The sequence below is a fragment of the Lissotriton vulgaris genome, chromosome 3_1, assembly GCF_964263255.1.
Source record: "Lissotriton vulgaris chromosome 3_1, aLisVul1.2, whole genome shotgun sequence".
Classification (NCBI taxonomy): domain Eukaryota; kingdom Metazoa; phylum Chordata; class Amphibia; order Caudata; family Salamandridae; genus Lissotriton; species Lissotriton vulgaris.
Genome location: NC_141689.1, coordinates 281,312,928 through 281,334,056, shown reverse-complemented (window position 1 = coordinate 281,334,056; position 21,129 = coordinate 281,312,928). Strand labels below are relative to the sequence as shown.

General features: G+C 48.3%; 2 protein-coding genes across 5 annotated transcripts in view; one reads left to right on the top strand and one right to left on the bottom strand.

The window, feature by feature from the left end:
- WDR7 (WD repeat domain 7) overlaps window positions 1–21,129 on the bottom strand; it is a 1,275,554-nt gene that overhangs the window by 1,104,904 nt on the left and 149,521 nt on the right. The gene's annotated exons all lie outside the window — the stretch shown is intronic.
- On the top strand, window positions 5,596–6,949 carry LOC147726327 (uncharacterized). The gene has a single exon (XM_086962725.1). The coding sequence runs from the start codon at window positions 5,735–5,737 to the stop codon at window positions 6,947–6,949; it is 1,215 nt and encodes a 404-aa protein (XP_086818851.1). The 5' UTR covers window positions 5,596–5,734.

Here is a 21,129-nt window from a genome sequence, read left to right as displayed (position 1 = left end):
ATGCACCAGACGTGGTGCCCCATTTCCAGGGAGGTACTGAGTTTGCGAGACTTCATAGTGTCTGACCGGAATTGTCTGGCGGGACTTGTATCAACGCCCACCAGACATTGTGCCTCATTTCCAGGGAGGTGCATAGGAGCGGATTCGTATTCCATTGTGCCATGATTGCCTGGGTGCTACTTTGATCCACGTGTGTCTGACTGGGTGCCTCCTGCTTCGGAGAGTCTCCTCTGCTCATCCCCAATTCATCAATTGTTCCTTTTTTGCCCTCAGTGCGGTGGACCAACTGACCTCTTCTCACCCAGCGTGATGACTATGTTGCAAGGTTGTATTGCACGGACCTGGCCTGGGTGGTGAGAGTAATTGTCTGGGCTAAGGAAAGCTTTTAAGAACAAATGGAATTGGGTCAAAAGACTGACTGATCCCCCCATGCTTCGCAGAACTGATCTAGCGCTAGAAAGAACACCGTGGAGTCCTTTGATTGAACGTCTATCGCCCTCAGCCCGCTTGTGCTCTGCATTTCGTGGGTAAAATTCCACAGTAGTGGCCAAACCATTTGTCGACTGCCGCCTAATTAATCCCAGGGAAGGTTTTATTTATCTCCAGGCCGAGTGTGTAGGGTAGTCAGGGTTAGCTGAATGGTGGAGGACAGCTTGGGCCATGGGGTCTGCATGTGCATTATCAACTGGCCTGCTGGATATCAGTTGCACCGCATTACGGTGCTGTGTGTGAGTGTGAGTGCACTCCATACGGAGCTGCCCAGTATCTGTGGCACCGCGTATCGGTGCTGAGTGTGTGTGTGTGTGGGAGAGGCCGCCTGTTATTAATTACAATGCAAAGCAGTGTTGCTTTACAAGACGGTTCCTTGCTAAAAGAATACTATGTTTGACATTGGTTTTTATCCGTGCAGCCTTGGCCCACGGTGTCTTTGCTGTATGGCCAAGGTGTTGTTAAAAGTGTTGTAATTATGTGTATCTATACATTTCTGACATCATTGTAACTCTATAACTGTGTGGTATTGAATAATAATAATTGCCAGGATGTGCCTAGTTCTGCCAACGTTTCGCACTACGTCAGGCGGCCTGGGGGTAAAGTAGGATCTTTCCCGAGTGTGCACATTATTGAAGTCATTTTAACATTGTTGGGCCAAGTACTGCGAGTAATATTTCCAAATGAGATTTATGTCCAGAAATACATGATGTTCATCTTGTGATAATTATTCTGTGTGTTGAATACAAACTTTATTTACATATACCACGAGTGAAGTCTCTTTTGTGACTCTCAATGTATTTATTGTTTGAGAGGCCAGCTCCTTTGTTAAAGGCCCTCGCCGACCACAGCACCAGCCCTTTCTCCTTGGGGATTCCATCCCCTAGCAAGCACAGTGACAGGAGGCACCAACGCGTTTGTTCCTTGTGCCAGAAGGCACATAAAGGCAGTCTCTGCTTCCAGCAGCGCGGGACACGATCCCCAGAATGCTCCCGGGCAAAGTGCAGGCCCATCTGTGCCCGTCAGCTGCAGGAAGAGGCAGGGCTGGGCCCCCCTCTTTCAACTGCAAAAAACACAATTGATGGACAGAATCAGAACAATGTCATATATTCACCCCAGTACAGAGATCTGGGCCTAAATCCATCGTGTTTTTTGCTCACCATACCATTCTAGTTTGGACCCAGCCATATGCAAATCAGTCTTGACCCTGCGCCCAATGGGAACAGTCCAGCCGAACTACCAGGCCAGGTCCTCCTTAGACTGGAAACAAGCATCCGAGGACCTGTTTCGGGCTTTCAGCCCTCATCAGTCAGGATAGCTGGACTCCAGTGGCATGAAGAGCACAGGACCCACGTCTAGGAATACCTGTCCCACTCCGGGTGAAAAATGCAAAAATAATAATTGGTGGACAGAATGCAGAACAATGTCTTGACTGGGGGTGAATGTTTTGATTTGTTCTGCATTCCGTCCATCAATTGTGTGTCTTTTGCTTTCTCGCCCTAAGTGCGTGGTTATGGATTTGATAACATAAATGGCATTTGTTTGGGGGGCCACTTCAATGCCAAGATCCCCAGGGGAAAAAAACTGCACCTATAGGGTTCAGCAGTAGAGTGCAAACCTGTAATAGGGGTGAGGAACTAATGAAACATCTGCGAATTCACAATCTAATTAATGTTATGGAAAGTGCTGCAACATCCAACAACAATAACCTCCCAGAGCCAACATGTAGAGGCAGTGCCACTATTATAGATTATGTTTTTATCTCACCCACTCGAGGATTGTCTAGTGCAAGCTGAGGTTGTCCCTCCTAACCATGGCGACCATAACCCAATTAAAATAGTGTTGAGATTCTCCCCTAATGCGACATAAAAATGAATGCAGCGCTAGGAATCTGACTCTTACTACTGATAATTTAAGATTGGTCTGGTGCGGCGTCAATAACACTGACTTGTTTTATACGATAGCAAGGGACTACCCGAGACTTACTGACTTATGCCTGTCATCACAGAACCATAACCCGAGTTATTCTATTCTATTCTAAGTTTGGTGAAGCGCAACAGCTACCCCAGCAATGGGGCGTCCTGGCGCTGAGAGACAAAACACACACCTTATTGGACAGGTTGAAAGATGGCCTATGGGGCGAGGAAGAGAAGGGTCTTAATTGCCTTACGGAAGACAGAAAGAGAATCTATGGAGCGTATGCTGAGAGGTTAATTGGCGCCTTTATTAAATTTGCGAGGCAATTAAATCTACACTATCAAAACCAATTGTCGGAGCACAACAGGGCCAAAGATGGTTCAACAGTGAATGTTAAACGATAAACAGACAGCTCTCAACCAACCCTAGATGTCATTCTCCTATTAAATCACTTAGGCAAAAGTATAAGTCCGTTATTTCCCAAAAGAAGGAAGAACAAGTGAAAGAATGCTGAGATGCCCTTGCCTTTGCTGCCACTCTAAAGAACGAGAATGGTTTTTGGGCTGCGGTCAAAGACATGAGATCTATGGGACAATCATTGACCCCGATAAGTAGTAATATGACTAGTGAGACATGGGAGGTCCATTTCTCAATGATTTACACAGCCCCAGTACTTAACGAGGATCCCTTTGAGCACCAGGGCCCCATTGGGATCCCAATATTTCTGTAGTTAAAGAAGGCATTCAACAGAGCTTGGGAAACAAAGCTCCAGGGCCTGACGGGTTCCCCATTGATCTCATTAAGCACAAACCTGGTTTCTGGGCGCCACTCTTACTAAATGTTTTTAATAACCTAACTAATTCCCCGTTACCAAGTACTTGATCAACTAGTATTATTGTCCCAATTTTTAAAAAGGGCGACCACTCCCAACCAAGTTGCTATAGACCGATTTCCCTGATAGATAATATTCTGAAAATTTTAGGGAGGATTTGTTCCAATAAGATTAAAACATGGACTGAGGAAGATTGCATTTTACAACCATGCTAGTTAGGTTTTAGGAGTAAAATAGGTACAATCGAACTGTGCCTGAAACCTAATCTAATTATCGGGAAGTACAGCATAGCCCAGCGATACCCAATATACCTGCCTTCTATGGACCTCACCTCAGCTTTCGATTTTGTCAATCGGTCCAGTTTATGGTCCATTCTTTTAGAATACGGTTTAGATGAGGTTTTAATCCATTTTTTTTGCCTTCCTGCACAAAGATCTGAAAGCTCGGGGGAGGATTAATAAGGGTGGGGAGGTTTCTAATGACAGAGTTTGTAGAGGGGTCAGACAGGGCCCCCCTCTTTTTTATCTTATACATCAACTGACTACATAAGTCATTGATTGTACTCAATCATGATGCCCCTAAAATAAATTGTAACATACTCCCCGCCCTATTGAATGCAGACAATGCGGTTTTAATGGGCTGTACACCCAATGCCCTACACATCTTGGTGCATAGTTTTGTGGATTTTATGGCTAGTTTAGACCTGTGCACCAATTAAAAAAAATATTTTATAATGGCCTGGGGGCCGAGAATGTATCTTTTAAACTCCACTACTGTGGACAATCAAAGTTTACAATGCACTTGCACTTTTCCTTATTTCGGGCTAGTTTTTGCTGCTAATGGTTCCTGGTCTGACCATGTGGTGCACAGCAGGAACACGCTCCCTAAGGCTATTAACTCGATTTGTGATCTTCCTCAACCAAAAAGGAGAGGGGTAATTTTAGCAATCATGACGTTTTTTTAAATCTCAGTGCATACCAACAGCTACATATGGCGCAGAGGTCTGGGGTTTCACTAAGAGCAACAGCATTCAGTGTGAAGAAAACAGATACTGTTGAAAACTCCTAGGAGCACCGATCTCAGCGTCCCAATATGTTTGCCATAGCGAACTAAAATTGCACTTCATTGAAGACTATATAAAGGCTTGCCGCTCTATTGTGGTTAGCCATGTGGAAAAACCCAGCAGTGTCCCTTACAAGAGAGATAATTGGAGATTGAGTCCAGGGCGAGAAGGAAAGGGAAATACCCTGGCTTACCACAGTGAGAGAGAGTTTAAGTAGTGTCAATCATGAACAGCTATTTTTAAACCCAACAGAAATAGATAGTGTGAATAAAAAAGACCTTCGGATGGTTGCATGTGCATACTATAGCAAAGCAAGACACGAAAGAGAGATCAAGAAAACAATTGTTGTAACTTACATGACTATTGAGAGCGTTTTACATATGCCATCTAGTTATCTCCTAAAACCAATAGGCTGCTGGGAGAGGGGACTCCCTTTTCGCTTAAGGGCAGGCACGGTTTCAGCCTTGGGTACAATGCTAATCTAGACCACATGCAATGCCCGTGCGATGGCCGGAGTGGGCAAACGATACTCCATTTTTAGGTTTGGCCCTGGCCGTAGCACCTGCGAAGCAGCTGCTCCGCCCAGGGCGAAATCTTATGATCTCCAGTATGGGGCTTCGTCCCGCCTCTGTCTTCCATTGGCTAGCTCCATAAATGGAGGCTAGAGATTGGCTGTCAATCACGCTTTCCCTGTGAAAACGCGATTCGGGGGCGCTTCTGGGTCTTTTTGTAAGTCCCACCCTCTCCTCTTCCCATTGGCTGGAATTTTACCTTCCAGCCAATGGGAAGGGGAGAGCACGAAAAACACGCCCCCGAATCCCTACAGGGCGCGCTGTGCTTTCAGTCGATGCACGTAGCTTTCCTGTCTCCCTCTTGCCCTCCCATGGTATCACTTCTCACCACGGTGTTCCATTGTTGATATAACCCTCGCTCTGGCCTTCCTTTTAAACAACAAAATATTCTCTCTCCCCCCCACTCTCATTACTTCCTTCACAGTACACCCTCCCTCTGTTTGAGGTCGTGCCCCTTCTGCTCTCACTTTGTTTATTGCCCCTCCTTGTCCATGCGCGGCTCTGTCCCGACCCCCACGCACTCCCATCCCAACCCCGTCCATTCATTCCCCTGTCCTCGCCCTTCCTCTCTCCCTTGGCCTTGCCCTCTCTCCAAAGGCCTCGGCTGCCTCCCTCTTCACAGGCCTCTGCTGTCACCTCCCCCAGGCCCTCCGTCGCCTCCTCCCCCTCCGCCCTGTCACTTCCTGTTTCCTTGGGACCGGCCGGCTCTTGCGTACAGCGTCTCCGCCGAGTGTCCTGTTTACCTCTGCCGGCTGCCCCTGCTTCCTGGCCGGCCACGGCGGCTCCGCAAGCCCGCGGCTTCACTGTTCCGAGCAGGCCTCACTGATGGATTTCACATAGCGCCAGCCCGGCCGCCCCGCCATGGCTTCAACGACCCCCGCCCCGGTGGGTGTCTGCTGCTGTCGCCGCCGGAGCCTGGTGCCCCCTGCCCCCGCCGCCCCCGGCCCTCCGCTGCCGGCGGACGTGGCCTCGGCCTCCAGCTTCCACCTCTTCCGGCTGCAGCACTTCCACCTGGGGCTGGAGCTGCGGCCCGAGAGCTGGGAGCTGGCCGGGGCGCTGGTGTTGGAGCTGAGCGCCCTGCAGGGCTCTCCGGGTGCCCTGGTGCTGGACACCCACCCGGCCCTGAGTGTGCAGGCCGTCCGCTGCCAGACGGGGCCAGCCCGGGAGCAGTCCCTGCCCTGCTTCCCCCGCTCCCCCCTGCGGGGTCAGGGGGGGGGGGGATCTGCCCCAACCATGGGAGGCACCCTTCTGCCTGACCCTTCTGCATTTTCCGGTGGTCGCTGCCGCTCACCTGCCTCCACCAACAGTAATTGCCCCTTACCTGCATTATCCATGAGAAATTGCACCTCACCTGCTCCCCCCAGCAGCAATTGCTTCTCTTCTAGCGCCTCTTGCCCCTCATCTACCCCTTCCAGAAGCTGTGGGCTCTCCTCTGAAAACTACAGCTCATCTCGTATCAAGTATTGCCCCACATCTGCTTCCCCCAGTTCCACTCACCACTCACCTGGCTCCTCCAGCAACTCCTGCCCCTCATCTTCTAATGTTTGCCCTTCACCTGGTCCTTCTTGCCCATCGCCTGCCCCATTCAGTGCCACCTCTTTCTCATCTGCCCCTCTGCCAGTTTGTCCCCCTTCTGGCACTTCCAATCCTTCTGATTCATCCTTTCCTTCCTCACTTCTCTCCCCTGATTCCACCCCACTTTCATTCCACTCAACAGCTTCTACCCCACTCTCTGCCCCATTAATAGACTGCGGCCCCCAGTCTGCCGCTGCTTCTGACCCTACTTTGGACAATTTCAGTGCCATGTCATCTGGCAACCCCTACTACCCTGCAGCCAACAGCACCCCTCCTTCTGCCTCGGACTGGCTGGGTGAGCCCAAGGATGCCTCCTTGCACTCCACCTCTTCATGTCCTCTACCCTTCAGGGTGGATGCCTTCACTGATTACGGCTCAGCGCTCATCTCGGTACCAGCCGTTTTGCAGCCACACAAACCTTTCCAGGTCATCATCCAGTACACCGCCTGTGATGGTCCTGCGGTGAGTATTGGGTCTAATTCTTGGGTAACATTGCCCTAGTACCTCTAGCTTAGTCAGCTAATGCCCGGTGGAGCCAGACCAGAGGTAGCTTGAGATTATTAAGTAGGCTGCATCTATTCTTAAAATAGACAATATCACAGCGATATCATTTCATATGTTTGGGTAGAAGGATCACAGAAAGAAATCTTATAGACAGATCATTGAAGACAGGCCTTATTTTGCACCACAAGTTTGCGTTAGTGCCTGCAGTGATATTAAAACATAAGTTCCAGCTACAATTACTTAAAAAATAAAGAAAGAAGACATTTCATGCCAGGTTGAGGGAGTGGGCCGAAACCAAACACCGTTTTCCCATTGTTCTAAATAGTTCGTGCCACATATTATGCGACATTAAACAAATACAAATTACAGTGTAATAAGTATCTGCAAATAAATGACGTGCCTGGGTTTCTGCAGCAAATTGCTTGGAAAATGTTTTTTCCCGAGGCTGTTTGAGTCACACATGTAGTCGTTTTCATAATGTTATTGTAGTTATTGAAGGTTGAACTTCCCTCCTCAGGCAATTGCTGTAGCCTGGCAAGCAAGGTATACCTGCAGTGATATGCAGATCTGTCTTCATGGTCAGGTTTTGTACAGACAGCATCTCTATTCTTTGAATATCTGGTTGGAAATGTATTAAAGGAAATTAACATAAGCTCGGCCTAGACGTGACCGCAGTGCTAGAATTGAAGTCCTGACTGCAGCTGTGACTGGTTGAGCTACTACCCATTTCTAGGGCAAAGTGTACAGTTTGTGATCGTTTCTTTTTCCTTATTTCGAAATATTGGTAGTTTTTGTGAAATACTTTTCATAGCTATCTCGAGCAACTTTTCTCCACATAGATCTGATTGTGTGAAATATCAACAGGACCCAGTTCGAGAAGAAAATGTCTCTTGGTATGACATTTTCTCCTCAAATCTGTCACCCGTGGGTCAGAATCACTTTTTGCACTATATGAAATGCTGAAAATTTTGCACATTTCGCTTAACATTTCATTTGGCAATTGCACAAGATTGTACTGACATACCCACAATTTTACACAGGTCTACCAATTCTTTATGGATCAGACCAGTAGGCATGCCAAGGAACGTGATCTCAGGACCTGGGCAGACATTAGAGTGCGTTGAGTGCCATGGCCTAGTGCGCTTTGTAAGAGTAAATAAATACACAGAACTTATTTGTGGCTACTCCTAGGGTTGTCATATTTCAAGGATTGTTCTGAAGATCGCACCCACTTGTATTAGGATGTTACCTAATCATTGAGTGAGACTTTGAATCCGTTTCTGGACAACAAAACACCCTCTATGCTGATGGAGAACACATCTCAGATGTTGAGGGATGTTGCCCGGTATAAGTGTATTATACTCATCCTCTGATCTACAAACAAAGGTTACTTACCTATGTCGTCTTGCACTGGTACGATTAGGAATACACATCTATGCATTGTGTCTTATGTTTGTGGCATTTACATCACTTTACTCCTTATTAGCCTACTGTATACAGCAATAATTTTATATCCAGTGGTTGGGCTTATTCAAGTTCAGCGACAAACATTTGAGCCTCTCTTCCTCTGGCTGAACTTTGTGTTTTGCAGGTATGCAACCAGTGTAGGACACAAATTTCCAGTCTGCTTTTCATGCCATGTTGTCCTCTTTTAAATGTACTGAATTTCTGGAGCCTAATGTTAAGGTCGTCCTGGCATGCCACTGGAGGTATTTTCAGGTTGCTTGGAACTAAGCGGGTAAGGCGCTTGCTGTGTATTGAACAGGTCGAGAAGATTAAGCTATTGGCAATGTAAATGACAATGCCAGTTATTTATCTGTTTTCAAAACCAACACATAAATACAAATTTTGTCATTTACAATGCCAATAGCTCTAGCTTTTCCAAAGGCGAAACCGTTGCATTGTAAATGCTTGTTTTTATTCTTTTGTAAACTTTACATAAAATATGCAAAATGGTTTTTGATACAGTTTTTCTTGCCTGTCCACCTTGAAGCTGCTAACATGAAAATTATTACATTGGAAGATGACGAATTAGTGCAGCTAGTTACCCGTCCCTGGACAGGTCGAGAAGGATGAAAACCGTAACCTCACAGAGGCATAATATGTGGAATTGCCATGTTTTTAAATTTTTCTGGAAGATCCCCTCCGATGTTTCAGACCTGATCGACTGCAGGAGGTAATTCCAGAGTTTAGCAGCCAGCCATCTGAAATATCTCCCCCCCCCACATCCGCGCTCTTTTGATTACGGGTAGTTCTACCTCCTACTGTTCCCCCAGATCTCAGAGCCCTGGTAGGTATGAAAGGGGTCAGTAGATTGTGGACTTAGCTAGGGCCCTCTCCCTGCAGGATATGGTGACTAATGCATAGTGTTTTTAACACAATTCTCTCCCTAACCGGGAGCCAGTGTAGCGTTGCAAGAGCGTTCTTGAATGGAGCTCTTCTGGGTAGCCTCAGAACAAGGCGAGCTGTCACATTTTGAATGCCTTGCAGTCTCTGAACACACCTCCTGTTTGCCCCAAGGTACAGCGCATTCAAGTAGTCCAGGTGCAATGTCACCAGTGCATGGACCAGCATTTTTCTGGCGGCTGCAGGGAACACATCTAGTGTCTTTTGGAGAATCTTCATTATTCCGAAACATTTTCCGGCAACGACCCTGGTGTGGTGGTTGAAGCAAAGTTTCAGGTCCAATCATATCCCCAAGTTCGTAACCTGTTCCTTGGGAGCAGGGGTGGAGCCCAGTGACTGGGGCCACCACCTAGAGGTGGAGCCCAGGGACTGGGGCCACCACCTTGAGGTCCATATCAACGGAGTCCTGCAAACTATTTGCACCTCCCTCTTGTTTCCATTCAATTTAGGCAAATTGCTAGCCACCCAGACCTCTAGCTCCTGTAAGCAAGTGGAGACATTGGTGGCTGACTTGTCATTGGCTTACAATAGGGATACCATTAATTGCGCGTCATCCGCATATGACACAACACTAATGTCGTATTTTGCAATTAGGTCTGCTAAGGGGGACATATCTAAATTAAAAAGGGTAAGACTAAGGATAGACCTCTGGGGCACTCCTTGTGTCAGCCTGATGCTTTTCGAGTAGAACGGCCTCTGAGAAACTTGGAAGCTCCGATCTTGTAAGAAGGATCTCATCCATTCTAAGGCTTAATTGTCCAGGCCTCCTTTTTTGAGGCATTGCAGGAGCAAAGAGTGGTTGACTGTATCAAATGCGGCACTGAGGTCAAGCAGCACCAGCACCACCGTCTTGCCGTCATCTGCATGCATACCTATTGTTTCAGTAGGGGGGCGCTAGAGGGCGCACAAGCTGAATGGCCGCACCTTAGTGAGGCTCCATCAGCCTGGCATTCTTATCCTACGATAATCCATTCAAATCTGCTCCCACCCGCCTGAAAATCCCCTCGGAGGAGCGACAGGTGACACTGCACACTCGGTGCAAGTTTGGGGACTCTGCAGCCTGGGATCGCGGAGATAGAGCCGGTTGAACTAGCAGCGGGAGAGCGTCCTGACTGAGAGCAGACCGGCGGCGGCTACGGAAACCACGCGAGGCCGGGGATCACCACGAGGCGCGCAGGCCTGCAGGACGTCAGCCGGCAGAGATGCTCGTCACGGGCTGATAGCGGAGGGGACACCGGTAAGGGACGCAGTACGAGCACTAATAGGGAATCCTGAGAGGGTCCCCGAGCGCCGATAAAGCTACTCAACCCGGTGTTCTCTGCACTTCATTTTCGACAGGCGCGGGCGCATGGCGCCGCACTCGGCCTGCTGCTACCCCCGATTGTGAGACTTGTGAGCCCAGGCCTGCCTGTGCTCCATATCTGAGCAAATAGTCCACGATCCTTGCCGCGGCCGTTACTCCGGACCTGAGCTGCGGAGACAGGCGCGCCCCACAGGGCCGGCACCCCAGGTGTGGGCCTCGAGGCACTAACGCTTGCCCTACACTAGAGGACTCACGGCGGCTCACTGGACTCGAATGCCTGGAACCCTGTGACCTGGATCGGCCCTATTCCACACTTTGCTGCCCCTTGGATCTACACACTGGCCTGCTGCCGACTCTACACCTGTGCTAGTGGGGCGCCTGAGGAGTGTTGCACCTAATGAACAGCGCCACAGCAGCGGTGAGCGGGCTTTTCTCCTCATATTATAACAGCCTCGGTGTGCGTAGCGTTGGAGCGCGCCCCTTCTCCTTGCCACCATGGGGAAACCAGATAACAAACAGCCCAAGCTGCAATTTGAGCCTGCAGCGCAAAAGAAAGCGACTAGGCACACGGGCGACAGTGGGCAGCCTAGGAGCCCGGCAGCGGAGGTTTCCACATCAGCCCACACAGCCCCTGACATTGCCACGATGCTGCAAGAGATGCGCCAGGGCTTTGCCACTGTGGTAGACAAGGTGGATAGGTTGTCTGCCAGAATGGATGGCATAGTCCAGAAAATGGACATTCATGAAGAGCGCCTTACGGAGGTGGAACGCCGAATATCCGAAAATGATGACACCACGGCGGCACATACTTCACGTCTTTACCGAATGGATAATGTATTGCGGGTGATTGCCGCCAAAAACGAGGAGTTGGAAGCGAGAAGTCGACGGAACAACATACGCATCACGGGCATTCCAGAATCGACCAACACGGGGAAGATGGAGCTCTACATTGAAAAGCTACTTACAGCGGCAGTCGGAGCGGAAGCCCTCTCGAACCACTTTCTTGTAGAGCGCGCTCATCGTTCGCTTGGTCCCCAACCCAAGCCTGGCGCCCCACCGAGGCCCATTATTGCGCGCCTGCTTAACTATCGGGATCGAGATGCGGCGCTGCGAGCGGCCCGGGCGAACCAAAACCTCACTTATGATGGAGTGCCGTTTTCCATATATCCTGACTTTACCCCGGTGGTTCAAGAACAGCAACGAAAATTCCTTGCTGTTAAGAGAAAACTTCGAGACCTGAACATTGATTATGCCCTATTGTACCCGGCCAAGCTACGAGTAACCCATCAAGGCACGCAACATTTCTTTCTCAATCCCCAACAGGTTGAAGACTATATTAAAACTTTGCCTAAACGTGGTAGGCGACCTGCGGATGCTGAAGGCCTGCATGACTCTGGTTCTGAATGAATGGCCACTGGCCTTGTACTGTTTTGAATTCCTGATCGGCTGAATCCTCATCGTTCTCTCACTGCGAAGCGAAGGATATCACGGTGTGCAGTGGTTACGACTGGCTCCTGGGGTGCCACGGACGGGTGCTGGTCTGCAGGTGGTAATGTATGCCAGGCCCCCACCCCCCCTGCTCCCTCTCCCTTCCGGAAAGAGACGCTAAGGGAGGCCCTGCACGGCGCAGGAGGACTGGGGGTGGAAGGAAGTGCACCTCTGATGGCCCCAATTGGGTGTACCCCAAGGACCTTGACTTTTGCTCTTTTGGTGTTCAACTGTTTTGGCTCTTATCTGGGTGGGGGGTGGGTGCGGGATGCTGGCAAGTTGGGGATGCTTCAGTGGGAGGTGGGTGGCGGGCGGGAGACTTTGCAGGGTGGGACTACGGCTGACACAGAGAGTTTTAACGTTGCGGCACAGGATGGATGGAGAATCCAGAGTTGGCTGTTAGATGGAATTGGTAATGTTCAATGCCTAGTCCTCTCGCTGAGATTCATTGAGGGGGGGAGGGTGGGGGGGGGGGGCGTTTGGGAAGGCCTGTTTGCATTTGGCTCACATTAGGTGAGTTAGGTATGGGAGGATCGTTTCTATGTCTATGTGAGAGTTGGGAAGGGGCCCACTTTGGGACGCTTGTTTGGTTTTGGTTCGTAGTTCTTGTAGAATTGCTTCAATGTCACGATGGGAGGTGGCTCGCTGGTAGCCGGGAGAGAGATGGGTCTACTTGCCGATACGGGCAATGTGAGTTGATAACGCACAGTACTGGTATTGGGGGAGGTGCTCCTGGGAGGTGGCTCACGTCCCCCCTGAGTGTTGCAGGCGGGGCGAGACCTGGGTTGGCTCTGCACCTTACTGATTGTTATTACGCCTTGATGGATGTCTTGATTTCTGAAATATGTAACCGATTGCACTCATGGGGGACACACACCTGAATGTGCTCACGTGGAACGTGAGAGGGCTGGGGGACCATAGAAAGAGGAGACAGATACTGGGGTACCTTGATCGCCATAAAATACACATTGCTTTCCTACAGGAAACACATTTTGCATCCAATAGACCACACTCCTTTGGCAGCAGATGGGCCTCATATACTGCCTTCTCCTCATATTCCTCTTATGCACGTGGTACAGCTATTCTGATCAAAAGGAATGCGCCCTTCTATCCAGCTGGCTCGAGGACGGATCGACAGGGGAGGTATTGCTTGCTGTGGGGCAGACTAGGGCGTATGACGGTGACCCTCGCCTGCTGTTACGGACCTAACGTAGATGATCCGCAATACTTCACCGCCTTATGGGCGGCAATTGTTGAGACGGGGTCACAACACATCATATGGGGGGGAGATTTTAATGTATCCTTAAACCCTGCCATGGACAGATCACACCCCGCCCCACATCACTACACTAATGGGAGGGAGATCCTACGTGCGATTGTGGATGACAACCATCTCATAGATGCATGGCGCTCTCACTGTGGGACCAAGGGGGAAGGTACTCACTTCACCGCACAGGCAAAATCGTGGGCTAGACTTGACTACATACTCTTAACTTCTCACCTCTACACGTCACTGATACATGCAGCGCACCTTCCCAGAACATATTCTGATCACTCTCCGGTTGTTCTTACATTGAAAGGGGCTGAATTGGGCCCCCCCGTCACAGCATGGCGTATATAACCCTCGATGCTCTTAGATATGGAGTTCCAGGAGGAGCTTCGAGAGGAATGTCTGGATTTCTTTAAACGTAACAAAGACTCGGTGCGAGATGTTGAAACTATATGGGATGCATTTAAAGTCACGCTTCGGGGCTTCTGTATTTCTAAGGGCTCCGGGGTACTCAAGAGCATACTGAATAGACTGAGGGCCCTGGAAACCGATCTCGGGCGAGCGGAAGAAGCCCTCCGAGCAAACCCGGACGGCAGCATACTGGCTGAGATACGGGAAAAGATATCGGAATATACAGATGAGGCTGCCCGAGAAGTGAAGTTCAGACACAAACACTGGGTGGCACGACGGTATGGGGAGGGCGAGAGGCCTGGGAAAGCTCTGGCTACTACAGTTAAACTTATGCGCTCGCCCACTGTTATACTTGAGTTAGAGACTGCTGAGGGACTGCTGCTTAGGGACACCACACAAGTACTGAATGAATTTGTTCGACATTATAGTACACTTTACACCTCGACTAGGACGGAAGAACTGTCACTAGAAGACTACCTTGCGGACGTGTCATTAGGATGGCTGAGCGACTCCCAAAGGGCATTTTTAAGCGCCCCATTTGAACTTGATGAAGTCAGGGAAGCCATCATGCACATGAAATCAGGCAAAGCCACTGGGCTGGATGGCATGCCCATTGAATTTTATAAGACATATATAAACTTCATGGCGCCGGTCCTGCGGGAGGTGTATGAAGATGCGTTGGAGGTTGGTCACCTCCCCGCCTCCATGAGAACTGCTCTCATCATGTCCCTGCTTAAGCCTGGGAAGCCCGCTTCGCATTGCGATTCCTATAGACCCCTATCATTGCTGACTTGTGACGTGAAGATCCTTGCTAAGCTAATCGCAGCGCGCATTAGTCTCCTGCTACCAGACCTTATACTTCCTGATCAGGCAGGGTTTGTCCCAGGCAGGGCAACATCACACAACCTTCGCACCTTCTTCTCAGTATACGATTCTGTCCATGAGGACTTGCCGATGGCAGCCATCTTCCTAGACGCCACTAAAGCGTTTGACTCGCTTGAGTGGGATTATGTCTTCCGTGTGCTAGGGCGTATGGGCTTCCCTGTCATTTTCATCTCCTGGATCAGGTTGCTGTATACACGTCCTATGGCCAGAGTACTTATTAACGGGCAGCTTTCCCCAGAATTCCCTGTTTCCAGAGGGACTAGGCAGGGTTGCCCCCTGTCCCCGCTCCTGTTTGCCATAGCTACAGAACCCCTCGCTGCTAAACTGCGTCAACACCATCGGGATCGTGCATTGCGGTGCTTTCAAAGGCAGATCCTCATTTCCATGTATGCGGACGACATTACACTCTATATTCGTCACCCGGGCGAGAATCTACACCCCATACTCAGAGAGTTTATCCGGTTTGGGGCCTTCTCTGGAGTGCAGATTAACTGGAACAAGTCTTGCATTTTTCCACTTACCGCCTCGACACGTAAATTTACACTGGAATATCCACTCACCTGGTGCGAGGGAGATTTCAAATACCTAGGTATACATATAGAGAAAGATAGGGAGGTGCTTATTCGTGCCAATTACGGCACGGTGATGGATAAAATCAGTGATAGCATTTCCCGGTGGATAACCCTTCCACTCTCTATGGCTGGGAGGGCCTCCCTAGTTAAGATAGTGATACTCCCTAAACTTCTGTATTTATTCCTTAATATACCATTTCATCCCAGAACATATTTTTTTAAGCTGCTGCGCTCGGAAATGCTCAGACTGGTCTGGGGTGGGAAAACGCCCAGGCTTAAATGGGAGGTCCTAACCAGGCCTTACTCGCAGGGTGGTTTTGGGGTGCCCGATTTCGAGCTATATTACAGTGCTGCCCAAGCTCACTTTGCTTATTTCTGGGTACGGCAACCTAGATACATGCCCCAGCTGGCGGCCGAACACTGGCTAGCACACCCGACACCGATCGAAGGAGCGCTTTACTCACCAGTAGAGGGTAGGAACAAAACCCCAAACACGGTCCTCAGTACAGTGACGGCATGGAAGCATATTAGCTCGAAATTTGATTTACGACTGATATACGCCCCCCTATTGCCCTTGACATACCACCCACAGTTGCCGCTCCTACAGGAAGCCGGCTTCCAAAGGTTATTGACAAAAATCCATGTTCAAACATGGGGTGATTTATATAGAAACTGCACTTTCCGTACCAAAGACCAACTCTATGAAGGGATACACCCGACGCCACTAGAGGTCTTTTACTATATAAGACTCCGACATGGTTTGCAGGCAATTACACCAGATTTCCCACACGAACCGCCTGTACTACTCCCTTTACAACACATACTCCAGCTCGAGAACCCCAACAGACTTGTGTCCACACTATATAGGTCGATTCGTGTCAATGTGGAATACGCTGAGTTGCCCACTAGGGAGAGGTGGAACCAGGAACTGGCCATACCCCTTACTGATAAACAATGGACATTTTGCCTGCAGCAAACTGAACGCATTTCATCCAGCAGTAGATACAGGATCATTCACTATAAGTTCATTCATAGATTATATTATACACCTGCGCGTCTGCACAGATTCCAGCTGCGGGTTACTGACACTTGTGACAGATGCATGAATGAATGAATGAATGAATGTTGGATTTATAGAGCGCGTGGTTACCCGGAAGCGTCCCAGCGCTGTACCACTGGGGAACCCGTCCTGGCTTTCCCTGTGAGATGGTCCCTTTACTGGGCATCCCCAAGGTGCAAGCCAGGCATCCCCGGCAGTGATGGGGCCAGAGTGGAGATTAAGCAAGCTATTGCCCAGAGTTGCAGCGTGGGACCCAATGGTTAGAGTGGCACAGAGGCGAGATTTATCAGGCCCGCTGACATTGGTCCTTCACCCGGCTCCGTCAGGAATTGAACCCTGGTCCCGGGCCAACCTCTGCCTCTGGGTCTGCCACCTCTAACCGTTGAGCCACACTTCTCCATGAGATGCGGGGCTCCAGGGGCGGATTTCCTGCACCTTGCGTGGGGGTGTGATCAGGTATACCACTATTGGGATCAGGTCTTCCAGGCGCTCTCCAAGATGATAAATGTGACAGTGGAGCCGTCCCCGATATTGGCTCTGCTGGGCTATGTCGAACCGCTCCAAGCAGCACACCGCAAATATGTGGCGATGGCCCTGCTGTTGGCCAAGCGTAGAGTAGCCTGCAGGTGGGGGAGGGGAAGGGCGCCCAAATTTAAGGAGTGGATGCGAGACATGGTGTACTGCCAAGAACAATTGAATACATACTCTGAACGGTTGCCACCTACCTCGAGGCCCACTGACATATGGGCCCCGTTACAATGCTATTTGATAACGGACTCTCCGTTGGCTGATGATGATTAAGGTGGCATTGCTGGGATGTTGATTTGATGCTCCCTGACCTTCGGGGGGATGTGGGGATGTCTCAGGATGCTGAGGTGTCTTAGTGTGACCTGCTTGTGTACTTAAATCCATATATTGCACTGTTTTATTTTGCTTCCCCTTTTTTCTCTCTGATTTCATGCGGACTGTGGATGTGATCATGCCACCCGGCTGCTGCATATGCCTCTCCCTCTATGTGACTGGGTTATCGCACATGTTTAAGTTCTTTCTTACCAAACAAAAAATGTCAAAAAAAGTAAGACGAATTGATATGCTTATAATACGTTTGTACTTGTCAATGAGTTGATGTGCTATCTATACAGAACTGCTTATGCTGCCTTTTGATTGTCTCTCTTATCCTGCTGATTTACACCGATAGCGGCCAGCCTCCGGGTTGTAGGCATAGCGCTGTGTACCCTTGACAGTACTCAATGAATGTCTTGCACCAAAAAAAAAAAAGAAAAATACCTATTGTTTCAGTAGATACCAGCAGAGCTGACTCCATTGAATATGAGGCCCAAAAGCCTGACTGAGTGGGTTGTACTAGGTTGTGCTCATTCATATACAAGATTAGTTGTATGTTAACCACCTTCTCTGCGATTTTGGCAAAGTATGGAAGGAGCGAGACTGGTCGGTAATTATCCAACTGGCTTGCCTTCACCCCTGTTTTTTTCTTAATTGGGATGACGACTGTCTCCTTCCATTGCCTAGGGACTACCCATGATTTATAGGAGAGTTTCAGGAGGTGATCAATAGAAGGTGGAATACATTTTTGCTACCTTATCTGAGAAAAAAAATCTCCAATCACATTGCAGGTTTCTACTGAGCAACTATTTGGCGGGGAGGTCCTGGTATGTGACAATATGTCCTTGAAAATTCTAAATAATTCTCGGGATGAGTTTTCCGCCTGCTCAATTCTTGAGTTATAGTAAGTTGCTCGAGTCCTTTTTATTAGTGAGTGATAGGTTCTAATTTTTTTTTTGTATTCGACCTTCTTAAGATCGGAGGAGTCTCTCCTCCACACCCGCTCAGCAGTTTTACACAAGGACTTCCTTCTCCTAAGTTCATCATTGAACCAAGGCGCAGATTTTGACTGTCTCCTGGGGGCACTAGTCGACCAAGCGCAACTTGATCTAGTGCCTTGGTGAGCCTGTTGTCTAGAGCAGTGCATGCAGTATCAATGTCATTGTCACCTGGTGGACCTCCCCACTGAATGGCAGCATTTAAATTGGTCGCGGAGAATTTCGCCCACTTCCTCTGTAGGCTACCAGTCCCCAACTTCATACGCTGTGTGCGCTTGGTAACTGCCGCACTGAAGGGGATCAGATAATGATCTGACCAGGGCACCGCGATGGGTCTCCCAATTGTTAGCCCTCCCAGTTGGTGAAAATAGGGTCCAATAAATGGCCCTGTTGGTGGATAGGGAGGAAAGATTGCAGACTTATCTGTAGTATAGCCATTTCTTGACAGAGTTCTTGTGCTGCGGAGCTCTCCTCATCATCAACCTGCAGGTTAATGTCCCCCAGCATCAGCAATTTGGAAAACCGGAGTGCCGGTTGTATGACTTGTTCCTTGAGGCTGGGCGCAAACAATGTGCTCGCCCCTGTGGTCTATAAATTAAGAATCCCTTAATGATATAACTGTCGGTTGCCTTAATTGTGAAGAAGCCCGCCTCACTAGACTCAATTTCCACCAGATCTAAGGAGCAATGTATCGCTAGATTAAGAATGATGGCTATGTCCCACCCCCCAGGCTGAAAATCAGTCAGGTAATCATGGATCTCCTGTTTATGCCTACTGAGGGAGGATGAAGGATGTTCTCACTGAATTAATATTTATACTGTGATTATGATTACCATGAACTAACCGGCCATTCTTTGAAGACTTGCTTTTTATAATGACCATGATGGCAGGAATCGAGTGGGCATTAATAAGAAAACTGGTGTATCAGTTAATAATATGAAGCATTATTTATGTAATGCTTTTATTGAATTGCTTTTAGATTATCCCTATGGTTAGTATGAACTTGTGTACTTTCATGCTGCTATGTGACTTGTGCTTATATGGATAAATTCTTATCCGAATAAAGATTTCTGAATTGAATTGAAATTGTTAAAGGCCCTTAAACGCCCGAGCGGCCATTTAATGTCCGGTAGAACTCGCTACGTCGGACTCGAAGGCTATATTGCCACAATGATAATAGCTTCTCTGGGTGTCGCCCCATTTCCTGATTTTCCTGATCCTCTTGCTTTTCAAACCTATTTCTGAAACTGATGAACCTTTTGTCTGTTATCACAAATGGGATGACTTATTTTTTCATTTATCAAACTGTATGGACATTCTGTTGGATTTATGTAACTTCTTTTTATCTTACGTATACCATCCTACATGTGGGTTATTCACAAGTTCATCTACTTGTTTGTGTTTCTTTACATGCCCATCATCCTCCATGTAGGTTATTCATATATTGCTCTTACCACTGTTATCTGCTTGCTGGTTTTCTCTTTACATGCATATCCTATTTTCTTTTACTGCCACCCCAAGATGGCATGGCGGGTATTTATTACAACTGTACAGGTACTATGACATTGCCGAACAGAGAATGTTTGAGACACCTCTTTCCATACATTTTTGTATGGCACATTCCCCCTTTGGCATCCTGTGTTCCTACATTAGATTCATTCATGTTTTAGATAGGTTTACAATGGCCATGCGCCATGTCCACATACATCGTAGGACGCACCACTCCTTCAAGATGGTGGTGTTTGGCCACAAAGCTTTCCTGTTGTTACAGGTTTGTTCTACTTCTAGCTCTCAAACATCATGCTATTTGAGCGTTTTTCGCTTTAACGCCAAGTTGTCTTCCACATCTAGGTGGATACAGTATTTTAGGTCACTTACCGGGTCTGTTCTCTATGGTTTAATGAGGTGGGGAGGACACCCTTTAAATTAACTTTAGAGATATTTTGCCAGCGAGGAAGTGCTTTATTTCAGCTATTCATTTTCTGTTTCTTTTTCAGCCACTTAGCATGGGCTTATCATGGCCGAACCCAGAAACCTTTCCTGCACTTACCTTGGAACTTGTTATCGGTGACAGGATTTCTGCACTTCTTCCTACTGATAACATCGTTTGATAGTAAAATATATAGTAAACTACGTAATAAGTTATTTACGTTCGGTCTAAACACATTTTCCATACAGTGGTTTAACAATACTCTAATGTTCACCTACTTCTACATATCTATATATTTTACAACGATAGGGACTTACCTTGGCTTTTGTCATTTTGCTCGAAATACATATTTTTTTTTAAACTTTATTTTTCAGGTTTGTATACATGTTAACAAAATTACAAATACAAAACCCCCCCAACTGGCATCAGAACAATACATGTATACAAATAGACTGTCTCATTATGGCACTTTTGTTTGGATATAGGCTTCACCTGGATACACGTAAACCCATGAGGCATAGCAGAGTAACATACACATAAAGAGATATCATTGTGAGTAAAAACCCAGACCCTGCACTATACATTGTACTACCTACAACTTAGGAGACTCCTGCAGCCTCCTCATCCGTCCCCGATCCCTGCGGCGAAAATAACTCGCCGCTCTTCCCTTCTAAACTGCTTTGGGAAGTTTGCCCCCTTATTTCCAATCCTGAAATACACATGGCTCGCCAGGCAAGTAGGTCCTCTTGTAATTTCTCATCTCTCCTGCTGCGCTGCATATGTGTTTCTTGGGCTAGGGACCATTCTCTCACGTCTCTGAGCCACGTGGGTATCTCTGGGGCCCTCTGTCCCATCCAAGTGATAGCAACCCTGCGCCTAGCCAGCACCAACATCAATTGCAGTAATCTATAGGTCAGATTACTTTTCCTCGGCCTAAGGACCAACGCCAGCAAACAGTGCAAAGGTGATAGTGTGATGCGGAGGCCCGTAGTGGCAGATATGTGATCTACA